Here is a 14811-nt window from a genome sequence, read left to right on the forward strand (position 1 = left end):
ACACACACAGCCACCAAGCTCATTGTTCACTGAGCTGATTTCAGCTTTAATTGCCAGTCAGAAGGAGAAACACTTGGAGATTTCGGTGTTCACAGCTGCTCCACAGATAGCAGCAGCAGAACAGATGGCTGATACCGGACGGTGGCACGGGGGACTAGGCGGACTGCGTGAGTGTCGCGAAGTAAAGAAACAGAAAGTGACGGACTTTAGGTTGAAAGCTCGTTCGTGCGATGACTCTGTAAAAACTCCTGCAGCTCATGAATAAAACATCATGCTGCTAAATCTGCTCACACGGTCCCACCCTGCTTCAGACCGCCTGGACGCTCCGCCACGAAAACCCAAACATGAGTCTGGAGCTGAGAGCAAGACTGAGCTCAAAGCCGGTCCGGAACCAGTCCAAAACTGCTCAGCCTCCAAGTCATCGCTAGTGTGAACACTCATTCGTGCCACAACACGGTTAAGTGAAAAACAGAGTTTTTTGGTTGAATTTTGGATGTCCGTTTACACAACAACGCGGCTCAACAACCACTGAGAACGCAACTTTTTGAATACGGCTCCTAAGGTGGAACTTGTTCTGATTCCATGTCTGTGGAAACGAGGCAACATGCAACTGAACGTGAGCACCACGGCGGTCCGAAACAGCTGTTCTGGACATGTTTATTAGATGGACAATAAGAAGAATGTTTTCCTCCAACTTGGTGGTCTGTCCAGATGAATGTCCCTGTATATCGATCGTTTACGTTTATTACGTATTGTTTTTTTTTTGGGTTGTTTTTTTGTGGTTTCATTACAAAAACATCAAACAGCATTGTTTTCAGAGTTTCTGCCATTTCATTGTAAGCGGACATTGTTTTCAAAAGGTTACCATGTAAAAGCAAACATTTACTGACATTTCTGAAGCCTTGAATCAGAATAATACTTCAGTGCTTTTTACAGTAATATTTTTATTTATTTATTTAACCTTTATTTAACCTTTATTTAACCAGGAAGGTCCCAATAGGATTAAAAACCTCTTTTTCAAGGTAGTCCTGGAAACAACATAAAGCACTTGCTTGATGTTGTCAGACAATTCTTTGGTTACATATAAAGGGAAATGTTGCAAATTTATCTTTAACAGCTAGAAAAATTTCAAATGTACCGAAACTTTATGCATTGAAACTTTAGACTACTTGTGAACCGAGGACTTGCTGTGAAGATTGGGAAGACGACAAATGGTTGACGCTAATGTTGCACTGCTGGAGAATTTCAATAAAAATTGCGAGGAATTTTTAGCAGAGAAGGAGGAAAAATGCCATAATGTCAACTTATACATCTGATCAGGATGATTGCTGTGGTTTCATTGGCACATATTTGATAAACATTTGATTTATTTACACACAAGAATGATTCAGTATGCGATGACTGTATGTGATCTCAGAATATCTGAATACACAAATCTTTTTCCGACCTATTGTCTAAGTTTTGCGATCTGCACCACATAAGAGCAAAACATCAGAATCGGGTCACGCGCCACTGCCTCGCACTGCCAGTGTGAAAGGAGAATTTATCCATAGATAGACCCTCTCTTTTTCAGACTTTCACTCCTGCCTACATTGCTGCTGTTGTTATTAATACCACCACTAGAGGGCCACAAAGACACAACACTCTGACTCTCGCTGAGTAAAACTGGAGATGAGCTGATGAAGAGCTGTGTCGTCTCAGGCTGCGGAGGTGTACGATCACAGCCGATATGCGTTTCAAGGCGTGAGACAGATTCACTTTTGTCCTCTGATCGGGTGGAGCTGGAGGAGAGCTCCACCCGCAGAGCTGACTCAGCATTTCCTGATTCAGTTCCACGTCAGGCGGTGGACTGGAAGCCAGGAGGAGCAGCTGAGGCGGGCGCGTCGCTGGGCTTCATACGAGCGGCTCCTGCAGGCGCCCCGGAGCTGCTCCTGCATTATTAAACGCCACAGCTCGGCGAGCCGGCCTGGTCTGATCGCTGGGAGGATGAGGAGGAACCTGCAGGAGGCGATGAGGGAGGAGACGCCATCTGTTACCTTATTAGGAGGAAGAACTAAGAGGAGGAGGTGTTATGTAAGGTAATAATGAGATCTGAACAGACAATAAAGAAGGGAAGAGTGAGGAGAGGAAACAAGGACGTGGAGGAGGAAGGATTAAAGGGACATGTCTCGTCCACCCATAAAGATTCAAATAAATCCAAATCTGTAAAATCCTGTCACCATTCTGCTGTGCATATTCAATACATCTGTCCTCAGACAATATCTATATAGTTTTAGGACGTTTTGTCATGAAATATTGAATCGATTTTGAAAAATGATTTTTTTTCCTCATCCCAATAACTTCATGACAAAACTTCACATTAAATTAAAAAAGAAACATTACCACTTTTTTGATGTGTCATCTATAAGAGTGAAAACTTCAAATTTAATATGATTTTTATTTATATTGTTATATATTATTATATGTTATGACTATTATGTACAATAGTCATAATATAAAATAATACATGAACATTGAGTCTGATAGGTTTCAGATCTGATACATTACAAACAATAAAAGATTTTATTGTTTCACTTCACTTTCTCTGTTGGTTGACATTAAATGGTACACGCTAACATAAACAGGTTCTACTTTTTTTAATCTATCTGGGCAATATTTGCTTTAAAAGTCTGAGAAAGACTGCGGAATATGAAGTTAATGCAAGACGTTCACTTTCCAAATTTAAGAGTTTTCAGGTCAGACATGTAGCGTGGCGTCATCTGCATAAAAGTGTATATCTCTGTTGCTTTACACACGCACACACTTTCATCAGCTATAATTTAACTGTTAGAAAACTGATAATCAACAGTATTTCAGGTTAAATATATCTAATGATGTGAACTCATTCGTGAAAATTAAAAAGCAAATACTTAGAGTTCACCAAGAAGGTTTTGAAGTTTGACACTTTCAAAGTCTTTACATGTGACAGATTACACAAAATAATTGTTTTAATGGAGTGATACACTGATGGCAGTTCCAGTATCAGATCCTGACTGTAACCCTGCACAGAGTACTGATGACATTTATCTAAAAAAAAATGCAATCAGCCAAGATATTTATTTGGAGAATTTTAAATCGTGTTTTCAATCAGCAAAATATGACACATCACATAAGCTTTTGAATTATGGAGAGATGTCAGTGAAGTTTATTTCCCCTCTGAAGCTATGATTGATAACTAAAAATTAAAAAGAATAAAGGAAGGAGGGAGAGAAGAAGGAAAGAAGAACTTCAGTCAGGAAAATAGGAACAATCAAAGGAATGAAAAGAACAGGAGAAGTAAAGAAGAAAACAAGGAGGTGGAAGAATGGAGAGATGGAGACTGGAAAAGAAGTTCTAACAGAAAAAAAGGTTGATAAAAACTGAATAAAGGTGAAGTTTGAAAGGAGAAGAGGAGGTGTGAGGGGAGGCACGAGGAGGAGGAGGAGGAGGAGGAGGAGGAGGAGGAGCAGGAGAGTAAATGATTGAAAAGGAGGATTGTGTAAGAGTTAGCTCCCTCAGTTGTGTATTCTGGTCACAGTGAGTTCTGACAGCCAGAGATTTACTGAGGCGAGAATGACGGAGACGAGGAGAGGCCGCTTCACTTTCTCCGCCCTCCTCCCTGCTTTTATTTCCTGAATAAAATGCTGTGTGGAAAATTCATGCCAGGGCCATGAATATGGAGCAGTAGAGCATCTAGTGAAGCCAGAGCTTCAGATCTATGACGACCCCTGCTCGCCATAGTTCTGATGGTAGATGAAAGAAAGAGCTGGAACGAGAATCCATACTCTTCATGTTGAAAGCATCCTTTAGTGACTTTCTTAAACTGTGGCGTCCCTCAGGGCTCCTCACTTGCTCTGTTATGTTGATCAAAATTTTTGGTTTATCAGTATAAAATACTTTCAGCTTACTGTCAGGGATTGGCTCTGGAGCCCTGACAGGAAAAAGACGAGGAAGCGCCGATGAGCGATTTAACGCCAATTTATTACTGCAAAATAAACAGGCCTTGGACGAGGAGGCTGCAAAGAGACGAGGGAGCCGAGGAGACGTGGCAGTGCAGGGAAGGCAGCGTCCACAGGTAAGACTCGTCAGTTTTAATAGCCGAAGGAGGAGGAGCGAGGAGCGAGGCGGGACCCAGACAGGAGGAGGAGGACCACAGGACGGGGACCGTCACATTACTGTTTTCTAATCAAGTCTCACTCTCTGCAGATGACACACAACTCTACATTAAAGGTGCTGTAGGCAGGATTCCGCATCTCCGCCATCTTGCTTAGGGTAACCTAGGGTTACCTAAGCAAGATGGCGATTTGACCCATCTAAGATGGCGATTTGAAACCCAGCACAGCCAATCCTGTCCTGTTTTCTCTGACATCATGCCCTTACGCAAGTTAAGCCCCTCCTACAAAAACGTGCGACGAACGCCCCTCGACCAATCACCGTTAGAGCCTCAGGGGCTCTTCTGATTGGTCAAAGATACCTGGAGCTGTCGAGATTCCTTTTCAGCTCAGAGCAGAGACAGATGGAAACGCTGCGCCCTCGCGGTAGTGAAATTATGCTACACTCCTAAAGGATTATCAATGGATACTCTAACATTTAATCCAAAGAAAACACAGAAAAATTAGCATTGACTAGCAGAATCCTGCCTACAGCACCTTTAACACTGACAAAACCTAACTTGAGTCTTTCAAAGCACAGGAAATCATTTTTAGACATTGAAAGGTTTTGTGATTTTTCTTCAGTGAACCACCTCGTTCAGATATCATCAGTGTAAATAGAACTCATTTTATTTTGAAGGATGTTTTTTGCATTACGATAACAGCAGCAACGTGAGAGATGATTTTACCTTTGTTGTGGGTGTGTGTAACTCAATTTGCCTCAGAGAGATGCACGGGGTCAGCTTTACAGCGACCTCTAGTGGCTGTGGTGATAATGAAAGCAGCAGGGTAACAGCAGGCTAAAGGGAGTTCACTAATATTCTTCTGATTGATTGAAAAACACTCCAAGTACTGTACAACGCTAGGCTCATTCATCCTTTCACTCTCCGCTTGAGGCAGCCACCATGCAAGACACTCAGTACATCCACTGGGAACCTTTTGGGCTTCACTGTATTGCTCAAGGACACTTCAACATATGGACATTTGGGGGATCAAACCTGAAACATTCTTATTCAGATACAACTTGTTAAAGAAGGAACACGCATAAAGTGGTTTCTTTGTCATTCGAGGGCCTACATACAAAAACCTGAGAAAAAAGTTTCTGTGTGTTTTGACTATGAGGTGACAGGGCCAACCACTGCACCACCGTGCAGCTGGGAGAAACTCGCTCGTCTCTAAAAAGCTTTTGAAAAGACGTGTGAATCCATGAAGCTATTCTGGTGAATGATTGGAACAAAGAACTTCTGAGACTTAAAGTACATTTGACTTCCTGAGAAAACAGTTGTTGATTAACAGCTTTTGTTCTCACAGTGGCCAAGACTCAAGCTGACCCCACCAGACTCCATTCAAAGAGTCCCGGTTGGACTCCGAGGTTTTGAGGGGTTCACCGGTAGACACTCAGACACTCAACTTCACCCCATTTAAAGAATCCCAGTTTGACTCCTGAGGTTCTGAGGGCTAGGAACAGCTCAGAGACTCAACCAGACCCCATTCAAAGAGCCCCAGTTCAACTCGCGACGCTCTGAGGGGGTGAGCAGGAAGTGCTGCTATGACATCACAGTGCTGACATCACAGTGCTGACATCATGCTGCTGACATCACGGTTCTGACATCACAGTGCTGGCAGCTCAGGCTGGAAATGAACCCGACAACCCCTGAGAGAGTGAAGACGCGCCGAGCTCGCTCAGCCGCCTCTGACAGGATGGAACACAAAGCACCGTCTTACCATCCGAAGCCTCCGAACGACACGCTCCTCTTCCTCCTCAGCATGGTGTCTCCTCCTCCTCCTCCTCTTTGTCTCCTCTTCCTTCTTATTGTGTCTGGATCTCCCTCCCCGGCTCTCTCTCTCTCTCTCTCTCTCTCTCCCTCTTTCTTTGTACCTCTGCTGCCTTCTCTCCCTCTCTAACTCCACATCCCTCCACCTATAAATACTCTCATCCCTGTCAGACGCCCTCCTCCTCCTCCTCCTCCTCCTCCTCCTCCTCCTCCTCCTCCCCCTCTCCCTCCCTTTATCCTCCCAACGTTAATGTTTCCTTCTCGTCTACCACTTCAATTCACAGCCAGGAGAGAGACGGCAGGAGTACCGGAGCGGAGGACTCTCTCTATTCCTCTCTCTCTCTTTGTGTCTCTCTCTCTCTCTGTGGCTCTCATCCTCTCCCTCCCTCCCTCGATCCCCGCCTCCCTCCCTCTCACAGAAAACTTTTCATACATAATAAATAGAGATAAATGGATGGAAACTCGTCGCTTTGCTGCCTCTGGTGTTGCATAACGGTGTCCAAGGCTGGAGCTTCAAAAACAAACATTTATTTACCGGGCAGCAGTGTCCTCCTCTGCATTTATCTTCTGTGTGGAGGAAAAGAAGCGATTGGAGCACCATCAATCCATCAATCCCAGCTGAGCAGGACTATGTGTTATTAATATGGATTAACTCCACCAGTAAATATTCACAAAAAATGCAGCCAGACCTGACAAAACCATCTAATAACCAGTATATAAATATATATATATATATATATATATATATATATATATATATATATATATATATATATATATATATATATATATATATATATATGTATGAACTAAATAATTGGTTCTAGGAAGCTGTTTGACCTATTTTTCCAGGGAAATGTTCCAGAAGTGCTGAATCACACGTCCGTATCTACACGAGCAAAGACACTGATACCCGTCCTCGAGAGCAGTTTACAGTTCTGAAGTCAGACGTTGATGTTCGTATGTTGTACCAAAGCCAATTAAATGACAATAAGCACCAGTGGCAGCAGAAAGATAACCATAAAGTGAGGATAACAATGATTCCAAACATTTAAAAAAATCAATACAGCAAAACATCCACATTCAAGGCGAGACACAGCAAAACAACATCCAGCACCATAGGTAGTCAAGTGTTCTCGAGTTTAAACGTTTTTTTTAAAGCATCCGGCTCCAGACACAGCTAATTAACCCTGATAAAAGAGGAAAAAACACTCCAAGACACTGAGACAAGGTCCAGAACCAGTGGGTCGGACTATCCAGTTGGGAATCACTGATGTAGGAAATGATCGTTTTAGTGTCACACTCCTTCAACTTGTCCCACCGGATCATATCGATACATATCTGTCGTCTGACTTGGTCTGAATGTGAAAGTGAGGACTGCTGGTGATCCGAGCCGCCACCATATCAGCATACCTCAGATCCAGTGTGTCCCTGACCCTGATCAATACAGAGAATGAACAAGTAACAGTTCGAGACTGTTGGAATATAAACTATTCGGTCTTTTTATTGCTGTCTCCATGTTTCCAGGCAGAGTAAATGAAAAAAAAAAAAAAAAACAGGAATGGATGATGAATTTCACAGACTCCTGTGTGTATGAAGGACTCTGGACTTTGTTAAAGTGTGAAAGTGATGTTAATGCGTCACTGTGTTGCAGGACGGACGTCTGTCCTTCCTGTGGAAGAGAGACAACAGCCGAACAGACGGCGTCGATGTTCAGGGCGAATTGTTTTTTGTGATTTAAGGCTCTGAAGCAGGTTCAATAAACCCGGGATATCTCTCTATTGTCTGCTTGACTCCAACAGACGTCTGCAATCCTGACAAACAGTTCTAAGAAGCTGGTTATTTTCTTGGTAATTCAACTGAAGGTTTTCCACTGGTGATCAGAGCTCGTTCTCAAAAGCTTAGCTGGAGGCGTTTTCCCTGATCCATAGTGCCATGTCTCCTTATGTGTGTCCTGTGAGTGCGGGTGAGAGGGACGGGTTTGTTTTGTAATGTTTTTCTTTTTTTAAAAAAAGCACTTTATGTTGCTTTTATTGCGTGAAAGGTGCTTTATAAACAAAGACAGATTTGATTTGATTTAGAAGAGAAATACTTTATTCCCAAAAGGAAAATCCCGTAAGCAATGATCCAGACAGGATGAAGAGAGAGAAAGTTGAATTTCAAATTAGACAGAATAAAAATTAAATACTCATATGTGAAAGGATTAACCCATGACTGATATAAACACAGAAAGGACAGAATTAACAAAAACACAGCAAACATTATTTAAAAGGAGGAGTTATAGTCTTATGGCTACAGCAAGTTATTTTGACCATTTCATCTCTTTTCTCATCAGTTTTTCTTTTTCTTTTTTTTAAAGCTTTTTTTTTTTTAAAAAAAAAAAATTCTAGTCATTTTAGAATATTTTCCCATTTCAAGCTTTTCTTTTTGAATTCCAAAAATAAAAGCCAATAGGAAAATGATGAGTGGATTTCACTGAAATAGCACTTTTCCACCGCCGGACTTTTAGGGTTGGGGTTTTCACTTGGAGGCGGTGTGTAGATGGAGCCTGAATGTCTTTGGTGATTGAGAAATGTTTAGTTTTACAGCTGAATTTTCTTCACATACAGAGGATGAGAGAGACATGCTTTGAATAGATCAGTATCATGAGGCATATTTGATTTTTTTTTAAGTACCACTTGGCCGTTCCAGGTGTTTTCTTCTTTTGAAAAGTATCTGAACTTGGATGTGACTGATCAGAAATCTGAAGTAGTTCCTGGATGGTCCATCAGGGGGCAGCAGCGGATCTCAGCTGACTGAATGAGGAGTGTAGATCTGTCCCCTCTGACCTGCTGCTGAGCTTTTATTTTCCACTGACTGAACCTCCACATGCCTGGACTCTGCTCTGAACACCACTCTCTCTTATCCTTTGATAAAGAAAGCGAGAAAAAATAAAACAAAACACGGTTTGTCTTTTGGGTTTCATTTATTCCTGATTGGTTACACAATGAAGAAGAGAAGTTTCCTAACAGTAATTTTCCATAATAGCCCATCAGTCTCATAGTTTCTTTGATTTTTTTACAGAATAGATTAAAAATACATCAATTAATTTGATTGCGCAGTAAAAATTCAAACACTAATCAAACATAATCCCAGTAAGATTTTCTTTTCATTGACTTCATGATAGTTTTTCTCTCGAGTTGAATCTGCTCGGTCCAGGCTGCTGAGCAGAGTCCAGACTGGAGCCTGGGCCTCGTCTCTCAGCCCACTCAGGATCTTCCTCTGTAGCAACAGGCTCTGAAACTATGAGAGAATGAAAAGTCTTCATGAATGTTCACTTTGTTAAAATATCTTTTTCCCAGAACAAACAACAAACAGCAGCACAGAAAACATCCAGCAAACAAACTAACTTTAAATGTGTGATCATTAAAAATGATGCAGAGGCGGAAGCTGAGAGTAAATACCTTCAAAATGTGAACGCAATGAAACTTCTCTTTCCAGGTTGGCAGAAGAAGGCCACAGTCCTTCAACCAAGAGTTGAGCCTCATCAAAATCCAGGAAATGATGTCTCCTACGATACATGAATGGAGCATCAAACATGTTGCAGAAGGTGAGGTGTTTTCTCAGCTGCTTCTGAGTGAGCAGCAGCACCTGAAATATATGATGGAATCCAATTGAAACAAAACGTAAAATTTCAATATTCCTCTACAGTCACAAAAACACAAACACAATGAAAAAGGTTGTTGCTTCAAAACCATGTGGAGTGCTTCACCCTCAGCTAAAGGCGACCTCTTCACCATCAACATCATCATCATCGTCCATTTAATGATACTGATCTCAGAGTGTTCTTTTGATAAATGTATTTTCCAGGAAATGAAAGAAACCCAATCATTAATCAGTCACAGAGGATGATGTAAATGCTTTTTTAAATACATATTTGTGTTTAAAGCTATAGTGCGTAACTTTTAAATGTCTATGAATGTCCGTTTTAGCCAAGCCACTACTAGTGGAGATGACAAAATGCAGATTAAGCCGATCGGCTCCTCTAACATGTCGCAGGATTTTTCAAAATATATAATTATTGCTTTACGTGTCGACCGGCGACATTCCCGCGATGGCCTGCAGGAAATTATGCATTTTACGTCACAACAAGAAGGGAGGGGGAGGACGGGAGGGTCTCATAGCAACAGGCAGATCTCAGGCAGACCGAGGAAGCGACATGGCAGAGAATACAAAGAAACGGCCGAGAAAGAGTCCTGAAGTGGATCCTTCCACCCAAAAAAAGCCTGGACGGTCGGCAGAAGGATTGCTGGTGAAGAAGGTATTGGCCTGGCTTTTCCTTGGTGGAGAGCGTTGAAAGCAGAAATTGGGCTGAGGGCAGACACAGATGTTGCCTTGCTGCTGTTGGATAAGTAAGTGACTTGTTTATAATTATATAAGTAGTTTATTATTTTTTGTAAATGGTGCTATGAACAGTATGTTGTAATGTTAGCAGCCTGCTAACATATGTCACACAGTAATAATCACACATTCACAAATGCTGTCTAAGAATAATGTCATGCCATGACTCTAGCATTTTTCATTGTCAAAATAGAAGCTTTTAAAGAAGCACCAAAGTCAAAGTTCAAAGTTCAATATCTCTGAACAGGAGCAAATTCAAACTTCCAGTCTGCCATAATCTTACTCCCCTGATCAAGACCTTTACAGTGATGTATCATGCTTAGTCTTATGACATATTTTAAATTTTCCCTCTTTCGGAACCAGCCTTGTTTGACATGTACGTTTCAGGGACACATGTGAGGCTCGACAGGATGAAATGTGATTGAATTGAATTTATCTCAAATATAGTGGTCAAATTCTTCATTGAGAACTTTGTTTGAACTTACTGGAACGCTTTGTTGTCATTTTGGGTCTCTCTTAAAATCGACACAGTTGAGTCTCACTTGTGTCCCTTAAACGTACATGTCAAACAAGGCTGGTTCCAAAAGAGGGAAAATTAAAAATATGTCATAAGACTGAGTGTGATACATCATTGTAAATGACTTGATCAGGGGAGTAAGATTATGGCAGACTCGATGTTTGAATTTGCTCATATTGACCTTTGAACTTTGACTTTGGTGCTGGGGGAGGGGGGACGCCAGGGACACCTGGGTGTCTGTCAATTGGAAGCGCCGGCTTTATTATAAGAATGCAGAACTCCGCTAGAGGGCGACCGAAGTTACGCACTATAGCTTTAAACTCTCTTTACTTTACACATTTTAATCTGAGTCCTTTTACGAGACTACAGGGCAGAGTACTTCCTCTACTGCTTGAAAAACAGATCATTTTCATATTTGTTGATATGATCCTTCAAATAGGCTGAAAAAGTAGTGCTAGCTTGTTAGCAGCCGCTGCTAACCAGTGGGGATTTCAGCTGCAGAGATATGCAATGATGAGCTAACAGTAAAAACACAGCAGCCTGAAAGGCAAAGGAAAGCGTGATGAAGGTGAAGATGAAGGTACCTCCTCTGGCTCCAAATGCAGGGCGATGGAAACGACATCCCAGACAAAAAACTCACTCCAGCCCCTGACAGGGACCGCTTTAATCTGGTCTTCACTGACCTCCATCTCACAACTGAGGATAAAAAGCAACAAACACAACAAATCAAACAGCAGACAGAAGAGGAGGACTTTCCACTGCTCCACTGAGCCACACAGCTCAAAGCCTCACTGTTAGAAGAGAGAAAGGAGAACATGTGGACTTCAGGTGTTACAATAGGTGAGGTGGGGCAGCAGACTGTTGATATGTGTCATGGTTCATAGTTTCAGTTCAATTCAGCTTCATTTATATAGCATCAATCACAACATAGTCAGTTCTCGACACTTTTACAGAAAACCTAACAGTTGAACATGAGCAAGCATAAGTGACAGTGGAAAGGAAAAACTCCCTTTGAAACAGAGGAAACCTGCAGAGCCAGGCCGGGAGGAGGAGAAACTACAGGAGGAAGAGCGTTCAAAGACCAGAAGACAGACAGTGGTTAATGCCACGTAGTGATGAAACATGGAGAGAAGTGAAGCAGAACTGGGAGCCGGTTCCACATGGTAGGAGCCCGGGCTAAAGGAAACCGCTTGTACCCACTGGGTCTGGGTCGTCTCTGTGAGCGGTCCCTCGGTCACAGAAATATTCCATTTTTGATACAATCCATTCCTCTAGTGTTTGCTCTTTGTTGTCTAATCCAGTTAGAGGTCCGTCAATACAGGGTACTAGAAACTGTTTGCACCCACTGAGTCCAGGGAGTCTCCTTAGATCAATGAATCAGCTGTTTTGATTGAGGCCCAGTGTGCGTCCCTCAGTATGTAGGAGCCATGAAAGAGCTGTTTTACTGCAATATGTGGCAACGGATTACCGTTCTAGATTTGCTGTGATTGTTTATGTCATGTTTGATGTGTGTCATTGTGGTGTGTTGGGTCCCAGAGACACTGAGAGAGAGAGAGAGAGAGAGAGAGAGAAAGAGAGAGAGGGAGAGAGAGAGGGAGAGAGACAGAGAGAGAGAGAGTTCCCAACCTTCAGCAGCACCACTAAGAAAAACATCCAGGAAGGCCTGAATCAGCCTTAACTTTAAGTCTTACTAAAGAGAAAGGTCTTCAAGCTCGTGTCCGGAGTTTCTGTTCATTTCCAATGTATGTATCATTTTTTAACAAAGTTTAAATGTGTCATTCTGGTTCAATACTATCAGAGTTGGGGTCCGTTACTCAAAAAAGTAAAGAGTTACCCGTTACTAGTTACTTTTGAAAAAAGTAGTGCCTTTCACTACTTGATTACTCCATGGAAATAGTAACGAATTTACACTACTCGTTACTGCATAGTGCTCCGCGGAGCTGTGCTCCCTTATATCCTTCCGCGGAGCACTGCGCATGCGCAGGTCTGTGTGTATCAAAACGTTTTTTTTTAACGGATTGAAAAGAAAACACGTCTTTTAAAATGTTTTATAACCATTCGGATTTACTTCACGTGCTAATACGCCGTCCCCTGGACCACTGGAAGGAGGATTTTGTCCATTTGCGTAGTCCGGCTCTGATTGACTTCCAGCTGAGCTTCGAGCTAAGCTACGACGATGCTAACAGCTGGGAACCAGAGACACAGGGATTTCTGAGCTTGTCTGACTTTGTCAATGACAGAGAAAGGGCGTGGGTCCCTAATCTTCGGAGTATTCATTTAAAAGGGGCATTTACAGTAGGAGGGAGTGCAGTGTTGTCAGTGGGGCACAAATTTATATAAAAATTTATATAAGGCAACCAATTTTACTTAGACGGTTCCATCAGCCCTGACCTGGAAGAGATAGCGAGTAGTTGCTCGTTCCATCTACTGGTGGTTATAAAAAAAACTCTGCTTAAATAATAATATTTTGGTTGCTCTATTTGCAGTCATTCTAAAAGTAACGATCGTAGCGTTTCATTTGTAAGTTTAACTACCAATCTGGGAGGAGTAGTGCCGTTACACTACTTGTTGCCATCAAAAGTAATTTAACTACTTGTAACGCTCGTTACTTGTCGTTACATACCCAACTCTGGATACTATAATATAATATTAGCATAAAGCAATATAAAAATGTATTTATGAGCTCTGCCTTCGTCTCATAGACCCCCATGTTATCAAAAAGGGCCGGTCAGCTTCAGCCAATAGACTTCGAGCTTTCGCTTTGTCATGCTGTCAATCAACGTGTGCAGCCAGCCAGAGAGACTTTACGCTTACCTCGGATATATCCACTGGCTGCTAAACATCCACCGTAAACAGCTAAACATGTAGGATGCTGTAGGACTCGGAGGCTCTCATTTTTACCCCACAGGTAATGCGCGAGCACAATTAAAGGGGTGTGGCTTGGTCGCTCATGAAAGCAGAGGGAGGGCGGAACCTTGAGACCTTGGATAAAAAAACCTTTCTCTTTCAAAATTCCGGACACGAGCTTTAAGCCCTGAAAGCAGAGACTGTCAGCCTCCCGAACAGAACCTGGGAGTTGGTTCCACATGGCAGGAGTCTGAGAGCTGAAAGCTCTGCCTCCTGTTGTACTTTAGTTCATTTGAAGTCACATGTCTTCCCTACATCCACAAGTGGGCGCCACTAGAACGTATCGTGAACCCGACTCTCCAGCTGATCTGAGACCAGGGACAATGGGAACTTGCCCACAACACCCACAGCCAAATCCAGCCCTGGTCCCTGCTATCTGCTCTTCTTACCTGTGCGTCCCACACATGGCCTGAGAGTTCCAGATGAAGTGTTTATCTCTGTATGTGCAGACGGCGTCTTCCCGCTGGTCTTCCAGCGGAGGATATATGGAGAAGCGCTCGTTATCCTCTGGACGATGGACCAGAACAATGTACTGCACTTCCTGACTGAACACAGAGGTCCTGTACACCCGCATGGCGGGTAGATGTCCAGAGCAAAACTAGAGCAAAAGAAAGAGGTTCAGTGAAGACTGAGTGTGTAAAAGGGTAAAAAAGTCAACGAGTACAGTTCATGGTTAAAATCAGCTCATGGTGAAAATAACAAGTTAAATGTGGTTAAAACTAGACACCTGTGAATGGTACAATATATGCTCGAGGCAACATTCAGCCACTGGCTCAAGGTTGTGGTGGTAGTTCTAGTTCAGTTGGAAAAAAATCGTCAGCTTCTTCATAGGCCCAAAGATAAAGGGGAGGAATCTTCCAGAACAGAAGGTTATGGACAGGAGGAGGCGGAGCCTACTCACACATTCTGCAAGTGTCCAAAACTGGAGGGGTTTTGGGAAGGAGTGTGGGGAGTATTAAAGGAGGTTTTAGGCTATGAGGTTCCGAGGACTGGCTCAGTATTATACCTGTGGAGTCTGACAGAAGAAGATACTCGGGGTCGGGGTTGATAACCTGTAAAGGCA

The 14811-nt window shown here is 42.6% G+C and overlaps 2 protein-coding genes across 2 annotated transcripts in view; both read right to left on the bottom strand.

The window, feature by feature from the left end:
• The window catches only part of LOC115395794 (rap1 GTPase-activating protein 2-like), a 19953-nt gene extending 13718 nt beyond the window's left edge, over window positions 1-6235 (bottom strand). Inside the window, exon 1 of the mRNA XM_030101444.1 lies at window positions 5895-6235. Coding sequence (XP_029957304.1) covers window positions 5895-5938 — 44 coding nt within the window. The 5' untranslated portion in view covers window positions 5939-6235. The remainder of the gene's footprint in view (window positions 1-5894) is intronic.
• A 2676-nt stretch (window positions 6236-8911) lies between these two features.
• The window catches only part of LOC115395784 (uncharacterized), a 34666-nt gene continuing 28766 nt past the window's right edge, over window positions 8912-14811 (bottom strand). Inside the window, exons 2-5 of the mRNA XM_030101428.1 lie at window positions 14138-14346; window positions 11426-11537; window positions 9388-9574; window positions 8912-9226 (exon numbers count right to left, since the gene is read on the bottom strand). Of these exons, the coding sequence (XP_029957288.1) occupies window positions 9102-9226; window positions 9388-9574; window positions 11426-11537; window positions 14138-14346 (633 nt within the window). The 3' untranslated portion in view covers window positions 8912-9101. The remainder of the gene's footprint in view (window positions 9227-9387; window positions 9575-11425; window positions 11538-14137; window positions 14347-14811) is intronic.

The sequence above is a fragment of the Salarias fasciatus genome, chromosome 10, assembly GCF_902148845.1.
Source record: "Salarias fasciatus chromosome 10, fSalaFa1.1, whole genome shotgun sequence".
NCBI classification, from domain to species: Eukaryota; Metazoa; Chordata; class Actinopteri; order Blenniiformes; family Blenniidae; genus Salarias; species Salarias fasciatus.